The sequence below is a fragment of the Pteropus alecto genome, unplaced genomic scaffold (assembly GCF_000325575.1).
Source record: "Pteropus alecto unplaced genomic scaffold, ASM32557v1 scaffold7, whole genome shotgun sequence".
Lineage (NCBI taxonomy): Eukaryota > Metazoa > Chordata > Mammalia > Chiroptera > Pteropodidae > Pteropus > Pteropus alecto.
The window spans coordinates 32763730-32778338 of NW_006494614.1; the positions used below are offsets into that span (position 1 = coordinate 32763730).

Consider the following 14609-nt stretch of genomic DNA (forward strand, 5'->3'; position numbering starts at 1 on the left):
TCTTCCGAGCACCACTCACCAGCGATAAGGCCCAGAGCACATTCCTCGCAAGATGCCAAGATAATGCGGCTCACTTGCGCACTACCTCTCCGGGACCTGCCCTGGTCAAAGGGGAGACAGTGCCCAGATGGTGGTCGGGGAATGTAGGGTGAGGGAACTAGCCCCGGGAGCGGGATGCCGTGGTCGGTCCTTCTAGCAGGAAACAGCTCAAGCTACCTGGCTCCTTACCTGCCCGGATACAAGTGCCAGGTGTTACTACCTAGACATGTATCTAAACTACTCATCAGCCCAGAATGTTTCCCCAAATCGCACAGGCTCTAGTGACTACCTGGAAAACATCAAGATGCTTTGAATAAAATGAAAAGAAACTTTTACCGAGGAAGGGGAGGAGGAGAAAGAAGCAGGTGAATGCAGGTAGAGGTGGTTCCTGCGGGACCTGCCGGCCCAGTCTGAAGATGGAAAACGGGACAAATGAGACGCAAGGGGACTAGAGAAAAGGGGAGAGAGGGCGAGGGCTGGCCAGAGTCGGCCGCGCTCCCCCAGGGCGGCGCTCAGGTGAGGCCGGACACTCACCTCCGGCAGCTCGCGGAGCTGGTTGGCGTCCAGCAGTAGCTCCTCAAGACTGCGGGCGTAGCGGAAGATCTCCTCCGGGACGTAGACCAGCGAGCAGTGGCGCTTGTCGATGGTCTCCACATGACGGTTGCACCGCCACAGGGGGATGCAGTGGAACATCGCCACCCCCGCCGCCGGGTCCCGAGCCGCGGAGACCCGGGCTCCGAGCCCGCTCCGCCCGGCGGCTCCGCTCCTCCCGCAGTCCACTCCGCGTTCGTTGCTTCCCGTGCTCACTCGCTCCTCGCGCAGAGCTTCGCGGTCCCAAACACTCCCAGGAACCTCCGGCGGGAGCCGCAGCCTCGTCCCAGAGCCCCCGCCCGCCAGTCGGTGCGCCCCGTCCCACCCTCCAGTCTAGCCGCCGCCGCTGCTGCTACTACCGCGCAGAGCTTCCTACTCGCTGCCGCCGCGCGACTGAGCATGCGCGTCAGTGGGCGTGCGCCGAGGGCGTTTCCCGGCAGGGGGCTGCTCCGCTCCGGGTTTTCCCAGCGACCTGGATCGGGAGAGGGTCTAGGAACCTGCGGGCCCGGTGCTCAACTGTCCCCCAACTCGGACTGGAACTTAAGGAGCGTCAGTCCCTCTGAAGAAGTCAGACTCTGAAGGAGACTAGTGCAAAGATGAGCGGGGAGTAGGGGGAGGAGAAGACAGTCTGAGGGGAGCAGAACAACTTTGATTTTAAGTTTTACTCAACTCGCTCTCTTCTCTTTGCTCCCCTTCCCCAACACAACTTTCTCTTCCGGGGTCAGGCAGGACTGCCCCAAAGCGTACCTTGCGCGCAGTGAGCACCCCGACCTACGGAATGCGCCGTGCTTTGCGGGGATGGGGGGGTAGGGGGCTGGTCTCCACCGCCTTTGCTGCTGCTTTGTTGATCGCTTGTGTGCTCGCTGTTCACAGAAGTTCCAGAAGTGTGAGCCCTGCACAGCGGCCCGGCCCTTGCCGTGCCTTCTGGCCCGCGAGCACCGCCTGCAGGCTCTGTAACCTGGGAACACGTCTTCAGTTATCATTGTTTATAAACGTAGTAAGAGGTAGTCTTCCCATGCCACCAAAAGCATAGGGGGTACAGTCTGCGAGATTCTCATAGATATGGATGCACCCCATCAGGAGCCCAAATGTAAAAATGAGCTGGCAAAGGTGAGTTTCTGAGCCTGTTCCTCCTGGCCAGATATTTGGCCCCCGACGACCAGTCTGGGCTGGTGTGGAGGGATAAGTGGGGGAGGTGGGGCAGGTCGCCCTGGACTGCCTAGTGAGCATCTTCCTTCCAGCTCCTGTTGTCTGCATCCCAGTGAGGATGGATCTGAGTACCACTGCCTTGTCCTTTTCATTTCTGCTCCAGCATTATCACATTAACTCTTTAAATCCAGGCAATCCCTAGGCTATGTTCATTGCCTTACCCACTTCACTCTCTCTCTTGACCTGGTTTGATCCCTACATTCTAAGGAAAGGCTATCCAGTCTTTGAACCTTAGCCACCCTTCTTCATTCTTGCATTCCAGGAACCCATATCATGCTACCGTTAGTGGAAAACTGTGGTTCCTGACTGAGATACTGAATCTGCTATGGTAAACAAGTCACTGTCTTTACAAGTTTTCCAACTGCTTTAAAAATAATAATAAAAATAAAGAAGTCCTAGCTCCCTCATCTTAATCTTCTATTGACTTACAGGGATTATCACACAAGACTTTTTAATAAACACCAAATGTGTTTTAAAGACGTAGCTGGTCTTTCTAAAAAATTCAAACCTCAATAAGTAGTCCCTGTGGGCCTGTCCATGGTGCTTACACTTCCTTGTGTTACAATTATTTTTAAATCACCTTAATCTCAAGGAAACTGTCACCTCTTGGACAACAGGAACTGTCTCACTTGCTTTGTAGATCCCTGCAACAGTGCCATATGCACACTCAATGGTCAGCAAACTTATGTTTACTCTGTGGGAAGTCAGTGGCAGAATTCTTGACTTTCTTTGTTTCCAAGGATCTGCCAAGAATCTGAAACATTAGTCTGGTAAGAGAGAAAAAATGAAAATAACCTTAACTGGAAAATATGGAACCAATTTTTTACCCTCTTGAAGAATTTTAGGGTTTCCTTGTTGATGTAATTTCTAGTTTCTTTCCTACATACAAATGAGTGACACTCGATATAAGCAAAATTTAAAAGATCATCTAAATCAAGTTCTTTTTGAGTAGTGCAATATATTATTTTCAGTGTAAACAATTTTTTACAGCCTTTAGGGTTCGAGAGGTCTGGCTTTAAACTTTGGGTCTGCCACCTAATGGCTTTGTAGAATTGGACAGATTGCTTAACTTTTACAAACCTCAATTTCATCATCTCAAATGAGGACAATGGTCCATGGGTTATCAGGATTAAATGGGATGGTGTAAGTAAAGTGCTTAGGAGAGTTTCAGGCACACGTCGGTTCAGTCAATGAATATTCACTGTGCACTGTGTCAGCCAGCCTTCTCGATGGCCCCCAACAATTCCTGTCTCCTGATTAGTCTATAATCAACTTCTATCTTTATCTCCCTCCAATCACTCACTTTGGAGAAACCAGCTGCTGTTGAGAAGCCCAATGGAGATGACCACATGGCAAGGAATTGAGGACTGCCAACAATAGCCAGCAAGGAACTGAGACCTCTTGCCAATAGTCATGTGAGTGAATAATCTTGGAAGTCAATCTTTTAGCCCCAGACAACCCTTCAAATGACTGTAACACCAGCCAATAGCTTAACAGCAATCTCATAATAGACCTTGACACAGAACCACTGCACTAAGTAAGCTGCTCCTGGATTCCTAACCCTCAGAAATTGTGTGAAACAATGAATGTTTGTTATTTTAAGCTGTTAAGATTTGGGGCTATTTATAATAAGCAACAGATAACTAATAAATGTGCACACTGTATACCATGCATTGTGCTAGATACAGGAAACCAAATAGGTCTTGACCTCGCAAAATTTACACTCTTAAGTTAGGAGAATGATAAATGTTTAATTAATGTTGTTCTACCATTAATTTTTTGAGCATGATTGTTGTCATTAATAGCGAAAGTCCAAAGTGATAGCTCTTAAGAAAGGGGCCGAATGGGGGTTCAGAGATTTGAGCATGTGAATTTTAAATTGAGGCACCACTAAAGATAAAAAGATTGACAGTCTCAAGTATCACTGAAGATATGGAGAAACTGAAACTTATGCACTGCTAGTGGGAGTGTAAAATGGTAAAACTACTTTTGGAATACAGTTTGGAAATTTTTATAAGCATATACCTACCCTAATGATCAAGCCATTCTACCCCTAAGAATTTAAACACACACACACACACACACACACACACACACACAGAAAAAATATGTCTGTACAAAGGCTTGTTTATAAATGTTGATAACAATTTTGTTACTAATAGCTAAAAACTGGAAACAATCAAATAGTTATGAAAAGATGAATGAATAAACAAAATGTATTATATCTAAACAATGGAATAACAACAATAAAAAGGAACAAACTACTAATACATATAACAATGAGGATGAGTCTCAGACACATGCTGAGCAAAAGAGGCCAGACACAAAAGAATACATACTATGTGATTCCATTTTTCTGTCTGTCTGTTAGTGTCCGTCTGTCTGTCTATATAGTTTAGAAAATGCAAACTAATACAACATAAATCAATGGGTACCTACAGCCATGGGTTGGGAGGAAATGGGGAAAAGATTAATGGCAAAAAGCATGAGGGAACTTTTTGGAGTATTAGAAATACTCTATATCTTTATTGTGGTGGTTATATGGGTATATATATTTATTAAAGTTATCAAACTGTACACTTAAAATAAGAACCTTTTATTATATAAAATTTGTACATCAATAAAATTAATTTTAAAAGTTAACAAATGGTAGATAGGTAAATGTATCCAATAGGCAGTCATAAATTACTTCTAAGGCTAGGCCATGATGTGTTATGTATTTGTTGAATGCCTACTAAAAGCCAGGCACTGGGTTCACCTGATGGAGAGACAAAAAGGAAATATACAAAGCTTTCCGTCTTACTGGAAGACAGGCAGTTATCAAGGAAATTGTAACAGTCATAGTACTATTTTTTCTTAATCTAGAGAGGCTGATCTCTTTTGTCCCATAGTCACTTGAGTCAATCAGGCAATGCTGGATACTAGAAAGAAATTTGCATAAGAATCCCAAACCCCTCTGGGAGAGGAAGTACTCAGACCCCAGTCTCAGCTTCTCCAAACTTCAATTCAGTGATATTTTCTAGAGATTATGTATCCAACTCTAAGGGAAGGACACCCAAACCATTCAAGAAACTTGAGAGCCTACACAAAATCTTATGGGTAAATTAGTTTAGAATTCAACAACCTTTATAATTAGAACCAAAGTCACAACCTTAAAATACCTCTGATTTCTTGTTACTATTAAATTAAAATTCTATCCTTCATCCCTTGTTTTTTATTTGGAATTTTTAGCCCATATACATTTTATATAATTATTGATATGGTCAAATTAAGTCTATAATTTTATCATTTGTTTTCTGTTTGTACCTCTGATTTTTGTTCCTCTGTTCTTCCTTTCTCACATTCTTTTGAGTAAATCAACATATTTTATAATCCCGTTTTGTCTATTGGCTAGCTGTAGTTGTTGTTCTAGGGATTACAATATGCATACTTAAAATTCCAGTTTATTTAGGGTAAATATATTCATTAATGTAAAACATAAGACCCTTATAATTATCTAGGATCATTTGCCACCTCTCTGGTCCTTTATTTTATAGTTTTCATATGTATTACATTTCCATATGTTATAATCTCCACAACAACATTTTATATTTTTTCTCTAAACATTCATATGTATTTTAAAGAAATAAGGAAAAAATAGTCATTTATATTTACTCACATGTTTATTATTTCCAGTATTCTTCATTCTTACCTGATTTCATTTCTCTTTACCTTTCAGTGAAGATCTGTTGGCAACAATTCTCTTAGTTTAATCTGAAGTGTCTTTATTTCATCTTAATTCTTTAAGGACATTTTCAGTGGATATAGAAATCTAGGTTAATAATATTTTCTTTTAGCATTCTAAAAATGATCCATTTTTTTTCTGATTTTCATTGTTTCTTATGAGAAATCAGCAATATTTCACATTGGTGCTAACTTGTATGTAATGTGTCATTTTTTTTCTGTCTTTCAAGATTTTCTCTTTATCTTTGGTTTTTAGCAATTTGATTAATATATGTCTGTATCTAGATTGGAATTTACTGAATCTTGACTCTAAAAACTTATAACTTTCACTAAATTTAGGATATTTTCAGCCATTGATTCCTCAAATTTTTTTGCCCCATTTTCCCTTTTTCCCTTTTGATACACAATTTTACAGATGTTACACTTTTTGGTATTGCCCACCTATACTTGAGATTCTACTTCTCCCCGTACCCCCACTGTTTTCTTCTCTCTTTTCTTCAGATTGAATGATATATATTGATCTAGATTCAAGTTTACTGGTTTTTTTCTTCTATCATCTCAAGCTACTATTAAGCCCATATGAAATACAACTTTAGATAATGTATTTTTTAGCTATAAAATTTCCATTTGGTTCTCTTTTTTTATGTAGTTTCTATTTCTCTGTTAAGATTTCCTATTAATTTATTTATTAAGTATATGTTCCTTTACATACCCAGTAATAGTTATAGTAGCTCTTTTAAACTCCTGTATGCTAATTCCAGCACCTGAGTCATCTCAGAGTTAGTCCCCTTGATTGCCTTTTCTTTTAAGTATGGGTCACATTTTCCTGTCTCTTCACATGTCTAATAATTTTGAATTGTATCTTGGATGATATTATGAATGATAAAGTTTCTGGATTCTATTATATAGCTCCAAAGAGTATCAATTTTTTGTTTCGTTTTAGCACACAGTCAGCTTGGATGAAAACCAGCTCTTAACTATTATGCCTTAGTCCATTCAGGCTGCTAATAACAAAAATACCATATACTGAGTGATTTACAAGCAACTGAAATTTATTTCTCACAGTTCTGGAGGCTGGAAGTATAAGATGAAGTCACTAATCGATTTGGTGTCAGGTGAGAACTTGCCTCCTGATTCATAGATGATGGTCTTTTCAGTGTGTCCTCATATATTAAAAGGGGACAAGGGAGCTCTTTGAGGTCTCTTTTATGAGGGCGCCAATCCCCTACATGAAGGTTGTACCCTCATGACTTAATCACTTTCCAAAGGCTCTACCTCCAGATACCATTACATTGGGGATTACATTTAAATATATAAGCTGGGAGGTGTGGCACAAATATGGAGTCCATAGCATCTTATTTTCTCTGTAGTAGGTGGCAGCTGAAATTTTGTTTTCGGTTATTCTTTACTGAGCTGCTTGGAAGATGAACTACTATTCATAATTAAGTGGTCAGCCAGAGATATGGATGAAGTTTATAGGCAGAATTTGGAACTTCTACTCTCACTCAATCTCTTCTAAAGTTTCCCCCTCTTACTTTCCAGCTACCACGGTCACCCCAATCACCTGTGGTTCCTCAAGCCAGTCAGACTGCTCTAAACATTAGCTGGTTAATTTCTACATTAAATTTTATCCATTCTATATAGTGGCTATGCTTGTCAAAGCCACGAAAACTGAAATTTACCGATCGTTATTCCCTCCTCCCAAGCATAGACTCCCTTCAGTTTCTCCTTGCTTTTGGTCACTCTCCGATACCTTCATATAATTGTTGTTTTGTCATCATTGTTATCTGTGGGAAGGTTGATATGACAGTAACTACTCAATCATTAGTGAAAGAAAAAACACTATTCCCTGCCTTTTATTAATTATAATCACTTATTTATTCAGCTTCACAAATTGTAGTAGTATGTGAGCAATCCAAAATTTCATATTACAAAGATTTCAATCTACTCCTTCATTCAGAGAAGTTACAAATGAGCAATCTGAGTTTTATCTGCTTTTCCATTTTTCTCAGTCTCCTAATAAATGTGTGAATGATGATTCAAATATTGAACAACATTTTGCCTTTGTGGAAATGAGCTAAACAGATCACTTATGTGGGAGTGGTATAAAGAATTCATAATCTAGCATTGAATTTTTGCATCTGCTACTACTAGGGATGAGATCTTGGATGAAGCATATTAATTCCAATATTCATTTTCTTTATTTCTACAAAAGGATTGAAATATATCACTCTCAAAAAGCTGTAGAAAAAATTGTGAGTTAATGTAGTGGAAAGATCTTTCTGTACTGCAGAAAACTACACATTAGGCATTAGACATTGTCAATATTCCTTTCTGTTACCAGCCAAAAGAAGCCTACCATTTGAGTGCTTTGTTTGTATAAACTATAAAATAATTAGATTGGTAGAAATGAGACTGTAAAGTATTTGAACTTTATAATAAGAGATTGTACTAGAGGGGCCCAGCCAAAACTGCACCTGCCACCGAACCCATCTTTTTCCAGGCCTCTATCTCAGCTTTACACTCTCTTTCTCCAATGAAACAGAAACATGTGGAGTCAAGCTCAGAGGTGGCTCACAAGCAGTTTTTTCTCGGGTTATAGCAATGCTTTACATTGTATAATGGTTTATAGTTTAAAAGAGCCATGAGCATACATCTTAATTGATCAAAATGTGTTTTTAATCATTTAAATAAACAGATGCTTCATTTATTTAAGATCATATAGACCAGCTTTTTCTTATAACTCTCTTATTTTATAGTTATGCTTCCTATAATATAAATTAAATCAATACGAACACTTAGTCTTCACTGAAGTCCAAGACCTACTTCCTGAAAATAAGAGAAAAGGATATCAATAAGCAGAACTGTGCTCCATCTAATGAGCAGCACCATCCAGACATTTCAAGTACTACTACTAATAATAAAAGTATGTTGATCAGTTAACTAAAATAAGCCTAGAAGATATCATGATTCTCCAGTAAAGTTTGCACCATCTATAAAATCGGTACAAACTAGATTGGAAAAATAACACCTTTAAAACTTTGTCAGAATAAAATGTGAAGTTATTGAAAAAAAGTTTTTATTTAAAAAAATTCATCTTTATTGAGATGTAATGGACATATAAAATTAAAAGATGTTTAAAACATACATCATGGTGATTACACCGTTTGTTGAGAGAGGTTTTGTAATAAATAAATGTCGAATTTTGTCAAATGCTTTTTTCTGCACCTATTGAGATTTATCATATGATTTTTTCTTCATTTCGTTAATGTGATATATCACATTGATTGATATGCAGATATTGAACCGTCCTTGCATCACTGGAGTAAATCCTACTTAATTATGGTGTATAATCCTTTTAAAGTATTATTGAATTTGGTTTGATAATATTTTGTTGAGGGTTTTTATATCTATGTTCACCAAGGATATGTAATTTTTTTTTTCTTGTGTCCCTTCTGGTTTTGGTATCAGGGTAATGGCGGCTTCATAAAATGAGTCTGGAAGTGTTCCATCCTCTTCCATTTGTTTGTTTGTCTGTCTGTCTGTTTGTTTGTTTGTTTGTTTGTTTGAGAGAGTTTGTAAAGGACTGGTATTCTTTTTAAATGTTTGGTGGAATTCAACAGTGAAGCCACCTAGTCCTGGACTTTTGTTCGTTGAGAGGTTTTGAATACTGGTTCAATTTTCTTACTAGTAATTGGTCTCTTCAGACATTCCATTTCTTCATGATTCAGTCTTGGTAGGTTGTACGTTCCTAGGAATTTATCCATTTCTTTTAGGTTATCCAATCTTTTGACCTGTAATTGTTTATAGCAATCTCTTATGATCCATTTTATTTCTGTGGTATCAGTTGTAGTGTCTCCTTTTTCATTTATAATTTTGAGTTCTCTTTTTTTGGTAAGTCTAGCTAAAGGTATGTCTATCTTTTTTTTTTTTTTTTCAGAAAGCTAGCTCTTACTTTCATTCATCTTTTCTGTTGTGTTTTTAGTTTCTATTTCTTTTATTTCTGCTCTGATCTTTGTTATTTCCTGTATTCTAACTTTGGACCTCATTTTTCTTCTTTTTCTAGCTCCTTTAGGTGTAAAGGTAGGTTGTTTATTTGAGATCTTTTTAATTACTTGTCAGTATTTATTACTATGAATTTCCGTCATAGAATTGCTTTTGCTGTATCCCATATTTTTTGGTATGCTGTATGTCCATTTTCATTTGTCTCAAGTAATTTTTAAATTTTCTTTCGATTTCTTCTTTGACCCATTATATGTTTAGTAGCATGTTTAATATGCACATATTTGTGAATTTTCCAGTTATCTTTTTCTAATTGTTTCTAATTTCATATCATTATGGTTGGAAAAGATACTGCTTTGATTTCTGTCTTCTTAAATTTATTAAGATTTGTTTCATAGCCTAACAGATGATGAAAACTGGAGAATATTGTTTGCTTGACAAGAATGTGTATTCCGATGCTGTTGGATAGAATGTTCTCTAAATGTCTGTTAGTCTGTCTGATCTAACATATAGTTTAAATCCAGTGTTTCCTTACTGATTGTCTGGATGATTTATCCATTGTTAAATATATTGAAGTACTCTATTATTGTGTTGCTATTTCTCCCATTAGGTATGTTAGTATTTGCTTTATATATTTAGGTGCTCTCATGTTGCATGCATTTTTTATCATTGTATAATGACCTTGTTTTTCTCTCATTACAGTCTTTGGCTTAAAGTCTGTTTTGTCTGATATAAGTATTGCCACCCCTGTGTTTTTGGTTTCCATTTGCATTGAATGTCTTTGTTCATTTTTTCATTTTCAAGTCTGTATGTGTCCTTAAAGCTGACGTGAGTCTCTTGTAGGCAGCATATTTTGGGTCTTACTTTTTAATCCACACAGCCACTTTATGTCTTTGATTAGGTAATTTAGTTCATTTACATTTAAAGTAATTATTTATAGGTATTGACTTACTGTTGCCACTTTGTTAATTGTTATCTAGCTGTTTTGTAATTTCTTTTTTCCTTTTCTCTTCTTTTGCTCTTTTCCTTTATGATTTGATGGTTTTCTATGGTGTTATAGATTCCTTTGTCTTTACTTTTGGTGTAACTACTTTAGGTTTTTGCTTTTTGATTACCATGAGGCTTATATAAAATGTAACAGTCTATTTTTAGCTGATAACAGCTCAAATTTGAACATATTCTAAAGCTCCACATTTTTACTCTCTACCCCCTACATTTTTTGTCTTCGATGTCACAATGTACATCTTTTTATCTTCTGTATTCTTTAATGAATTATTATAGTTACAGTTATTTTAATACGTTTTTCTTTTAGCCTTCACCCCAGATGTATAAGTGGTTAACTACTTCCTTACAACATTAGATTATTCTGAATTTAACTATATGTTTACCTTTACCAATGAGATTTATACTTTTATATATTTTCCTGTTATTAATTAGTGCTTTTTCTTTCAGCTCAATTAGTCTCTTTAACATTTCTTGTAAGGCTGGTCTAATGGTGATGTAGTCCTTCAGCTTATGCTTGTCTAGAAAATTCTTTATCTCTTCTTCACATCTAAAGGACGACTTTGCCAGGCAGAGTATTCTTGATTGGCAGCTTTTTTCCCCCCAGCATTTAGAACATATCGTACCACTATTTTCTGGCCTACAAAGTTTCTGCTGAAAATTTTGATGTCAGTCTTATGAGAATTCCCTTGTAAATAACAAGTTATTTTTCTCTTGCTGTTTTTAATAGTTTTTTCCTTGTCTTTAACGTTTGACAATTTAATTACAGTTGACTCTTGAACAACATGGCTTTGAACTGTGTGGGTCCACTAATATGTGGATTTTTTTCAATAAATACTGTAGATATATTTTCTCTCCTTATGATTTTAGTAACATTTTCTTTTCTCTCACTTACTTTATTATAAGAATACAGTATATAATATAAATATATGCATCATTTAACTGTTTATGTTATCAATAAGGCTTCTGGGCAACAGTAGGCTATCAGTAAAGTTTTCAGGGAGTCAAAGTTATACACAGATTTTTGACTGTGCAAAGGGTCAGCATCTCAATCCCTGCACTGTTCAAGGGTCAACTGTGCAATGTGTCTTGGTGTGAGTCTTTTTGGATTCATCTTCTTTAGAACTCTCTGGGCTTCCTGCATCTGGATATCCATTTCATTCCCCAGGTTAGGGAAGTTTTCAGTTTCTATTTTTCAAGTAAGTTTTCTCCTCATTCTCTCTTCTTATTCTGGAACCTCTATAATGTGAAAATTAGTATGCTTGATGTTTTCTCATAAGTCCTTTAAGCTATCTTTATTCTAGTTTCTTTTTGCTCCTCTAATTGGATGAATTCCACTGCCCTGTCATTAAGTTCTCTGATTCTATCTTTCACTTCATCTAATCTTCTGTCGAACTCCTCAATTGAATTTTCAGTTTAATTATTGTATTCTTCAACTCAGTAATTTCTTTTTGTTCCTCCCTAATCTTTTCTCTCTTTATTGAAATTCTCACTTTGTTATGCATTGTTTTCCTGACATTGGTAAGAATTTCTGACTATTATTTTGAACTCTATCAGGTAAATCACTTATCTCTGTTTCATTAAGGTCTGTTTCTGGAGTTTTATCTTGCCATTTGTTTGGAACATATTCCTCTATTTCTCCATTTTTCTTGACCCTCTGTACTGATTTCTGTGCATTAGATTAAACAGCCACCTCTTTCGGTCTTGACGAAGTGGTCTTATGTAAGAGAGTAACCTTATTGTCCACCCTGGCCTGAGCTCTTGGTCATATCTCTAACCTTTGTGATTGTTCAAGTAAACTTCTTTGTTCTTAGTGGCTCCAGTGATTAAGGGTGTGCCAAGATCCATTTTAATATGGGTATTTTCTCACTCACTCAATGTGTAGGAGTCATTCAGCTAGTTTTTGGATTCCTTTCAGAAGAAATTGGTCAGTATGTAGCCATAGATTTAGTGTATCTAGGAGAGGAGATGAGTTAAGGAACCTCCTATGTTGCCAACTTAAACCAGAACTTCAATAAAGCTTTTCTGAAGATAAGAAAGAAAACTGAACTTCCAAGCTGACAATTACAGTAAATTTTTTTCACTGTTTAAATAAGAGTGCCAGATAGCTTATTTTCATTTCCCAATTATATTACTAATAAAACAATAAGTATATGAGGTATGTACATATATATATTCAAAAATACAATACTTAGATTTTATTCAATTGTATTTCTTTATTTCAGAAACACCCAGAGGTCTCCTCAATTCTAATGTATTCTTACTTTTTCCATTATTGGGTCAACTAACAAATTTTCCTTAGTTCCCATTTTCCCCCACAAAATAAAAGAGAGAAATGTTTTAGAAAAGCATCAATTTGTTGTAAAAAAATTTATTTTCTTAACGTGAAAATAAGAATCTTCACTCTGAAGGGGCTATAGTTCTTCTTTCTCAAAATATTCTGTTTGGTGTACCTTTTAGCAAAAGTAAATGGCACAAAGACCATTATAAATAAATGATCTTATCAGGTTTTTATTTTTGTAAACATTTCTCTTCATGATTCACAGCCAGTGCGTCTCAATTTTTCCATTTTCATTTTTCCTCTTTCCAATGTGACTGTCATCATCAAATCTATTTGCCTCTGAATATTTACCTGCTCATAGCCCCTTTATTCCTTTCCTTATCTACTCATCTGGCTCTTCATTTCTCTCTACTGAGAAAGAATACTTCAAAAGCAGAAATTGTTAAGTTTAATAGAGTTATTGGCGTTCATAGACAACACAATGATTAAATACTATCTCTAATAAAAAAAAGACTCTCAGTAATTCCTAGAAATGGAAGAACACAAAATGTCAAACCATCATTGTTAGATCTACCTTCTTAATCTCCAATTAGGTAGTATTTACATAAAATACATGTTTTAAGATTTATACAATAAAAATTTAATATTTATAGTACTTATTTAATGTTTATGATATATTTACTAATTACATCATATATACTTTAGTATTTATATAATCCTTTTTTTAAAACATGAAAGAATACAAATATCAAATTTTATTTATATCAGTCTCTTTTGAGAGGCTGAAGGACAGTCAGCAGGAGAAAGGAGAAAGAGGAGACAGGCAGGACACTGCTCTGGGGAGGTGGCTGGAGTACACTGTGACTTAGTTGAGAATAATAAACAAGTTTCCCTTCAAATAAGAGCTGGGAGTAATATTTATATTTCACCTTGACTACCTACCTGACCTTTGGCACTCCCTGAAGAAGGAAGTTGGAGTATACGTATGAGTGTGTGTGTGTGTGTGTGTGTCTGTCTGTGTCTGTCTGTCTGTCTGTGCATCTACACACCAAAGAGGAGGAAGTAGAGAATGTACCAAGTAGAGAGTCAAAGGGAAAATGGTTTTTAAGAAATAAACCAACTCAGAGGAAAAATATAATTACTCATAGAGTTGAAATTAAAAGATACAAATGGTGTGATAACTTGTAAGACTATGCAAATGAAGTCATTACTGTTATTGTCTTTATATTGTGGATTATGTTGAAGCTTTATTTCTCATAAAGCCAGTTACTCTGCTAAGCAATGTTTATGTTCTCAATATGTGTAAGTTCCTTATATAAAGACGAGACTAACTTCTATACAAGTAATGAAATATGATTGGACTTAATCACAATCTCAGGCTAGCTTTATAAGACTGTTGAAATTGTGTAGTAGGCAGACTAATATGGCCCCGAAGATCTCAACATTTTAGTATTCATGTTCTTTTATTATTTCCTCCTCTTGAATGTTAACTGGACTTAGTGACTTGCTTCCAATGAATAAAATTACAGCAAAAGTCATGTGATGTCCTTGCGAGGTTTGATTGTAAAAGACTGTGGCTTCCATGTTGGGTGCTCTCTCTGACTCTCTCTTGGATTGCTTTCTCTCAGGAAAATCAGTTGCCATGGCCTGTGACAGCCCTGTGGAAAGACTCACATGAGTATGCGTGGAAGCAGATCTCCTAAGGTATGTCAACAGCTACAAGAGTGAACTTGGAAGCAGATCCTTTTTTTTTTTTTTTTAA

The 14609-nt window shown here is 36.9% G+C and overlaps 1 protein-coding gene and 1 long non-coding RNA gene across 2 annotated transcripts in view; one reads left to right on the forward strand and one right to left on the reverse strand.

Moving 5' to 3' along the window:
• The window catches only part of LRRC1 (leucine rich repeat containing 1), a 118340-nt gene extending 117342 nt beyond the window's left edge, over positions 1-998 (reverse strand). Inside the window, exon 1 of the mRNA XM_006926431.3 lies at positions 574-998. Coding sequence (XP_006926493.1) covers positions 574-732 — 159 coding nt within the window. The 5' untranslated portion in view covers positions 733-998. The remainder of the gene's footprint in view (positions 1-573) is intronic.
• Positions 999-1376: 378 nt separating this feature from the next.
• LOC112474583 overlaps positions 1377-14609 on the forward strand; it is an 18287-nt gene continuing 5054 nt past the window's right edge. The window contains exons 1-3 of the long non-coding RNA XR_003044424.1: positions 1377-1740; positions 3150-3254; positions 14476-14551. This is a non-coding gene — a long non-coding RNA (uncharacterized LOC112474583). The remainder of the gene's footprint in view (positions 1741-3149; positions 3255-14475; positions 14552-14609) is intronic.